The sequence below is a fragment of the Seriola lalandi genome, unplaced genomic scaffold, assembly GCF_002814215.2.
Source record: "Seriola lalandi dorsalis isolate HSWRI2012SDOR001 ecotype SW California unplaced genomic scaffold, Sedor1 jcf7180001977767, whole genome shotgun sequence".
Lineage (NCBI taxonomy): Eukaryota > Metazoa > Chordata > Actinopteri > Carangiformes > Carangidae > Seriola > Seriola lalandi.
The window spans coordinates 1-1,433 of NW_019448433.1; the positions used below are offsets into that span (position 1 = coordinate 1).

The 1,433-nt window shown below is 45.4% G+C and overlaps 1 protein-coding gene across 1 annotated transcript; it reads left to right on the forward strand.

The window, feature by feature from the left end:
• Nucleotides 1-335: 335 nt before the first annotated feature.
• On the forward strand, nucleotides 336-1,356 carry LOC111657471 (Golgi apparatus protein 1-like). The gene is made up of 3 exons (XM_023409659.2): nucleotides 336-499; nucleotides 784-885; nucleotides 1,094-1,356. The coding sequence occupies exons 1-3, from the start codon at nucleotides 351-353 to the stop codon at nucleotides 1,272-1,274; spliced, it is 432 nt and encodes a 143-aa protein (XP_023265427.2). The 5' UTR covers nucleotides 336-350; the 3' UTR covers nucleotides 1,275-1,356.
• Nucleotides 1,357-1,433: the final 77 nt, after the last annotated feature.

The window sequence follows — 1,433 nt, forward strand, 5'->3', positions numbered from 1 at the left end:
GGTGGAGGTGGAGGGGGTCGTTATTTAGTGTCACCAGCGGTGGTGAGATTCTGCTGATTCACTTCTGCTTTTATTTGTTTTTCAAGCTCAGGAGAAACTGCTGGTGCGTTAAGTTGAGCAAGTCGAGTCTCTTATACTGAAAAGTCGTTTTCAGGAAGTAGAAAAACATTTTACTGAACAAGTTTCCAAATGTTAGAAATTCTGAAACCAATTCCTGGTTCTTGATGCTCAAACATGATGTTAACCTGCCTCTTCTAATTCTCCCACACTAAATACCTTCCTACGTTTCCCACAATGCCTTTCAGCAACCCCTAGAGATTTTTAAAATTTTTTTGTTGTTGTTGTTGTTGATGTATTTGTTCTTCTTCTGTCCTCAGCTCCAGACTCTGATCCAGGAAGCCGACCCCGGAGCCGACTACCGCATCGACCGCGCGCTGAACGAGGCGTGCGAGTCCGTCATCCAGACCGCCTGCAAACACATCCGGAACGGAGACCCCATGTGAGTCCTCGCCACGTCCTCAGACTTTTCATCGTCTGTTTTATTCTAATATTCTTTATTTTTACTAAATCTGGAATTCGACTCTGGACAACATGATAAACCAGCTCGGAGGAAGTTCCTGTAATTTATAAATAAGGTCCAGAGTTAAAGTCTGTTTTTGTGACGTGTTCATGTTGTTGCGTTGACAGAGACGTTTGGACAGAGAGAATAAAACGCGTTCTCATGTGAAATTGCTGCGTAGCGTCCGTTAGACGTGAGTGTGTTTGTGTTGCTGCTTCCTGCAGGATCCTGTCGTGTCTGATGGAGCATCTGTACACCGAGAAGATGGTGGAGGACTGTGAGCACAGGCTGCTGGAGCTGCAGTACTTCATCGCCAGGGACTGGAAGTGAGTCGTGTTCACCCGTCAACACACAGACTGATTCACAGTCATGTTAAACTAAACTTTCTGAATGCATTTTCAGTTTCTTCATGATGCTTTTACTTGTTTTTAGTGTATTTAGTTCATGGAGGGAAGGCATAGCCCGTAGTGCAGATGTATTATTAAGTGTGGTCAGTTTAGTTATTGATATAAAACACCCTTTGTCGCTGCCCAGGTTGGATCCCATCCTGTATAAGAAATGTCAGGGCGATGCAGCCCGGCTCTGTCACACTCACGGCTGGAACGAGACCAATGAGATGATGCCCCCCGGCGCCATTTTCTCCTGCCTGTACCGCCACGCCTACCGCTCTGTGGAGCAGGGACGCAGGGTGAGTCTCTGCAGATTAAAGTTGTGATATCTGCTGCAGTAACAGTCATCCTGAACCATTCTCCACCAAATGTAGATGTTGGTCTGAAAATCTGTTGAATTCTTCACCTGTAAATGTATTTAAAGCTCCTCCAGTGTAAAGGTCTGTGTCCATGTGTAGTGTGATTATAGATCAGCTCTAGCTTCT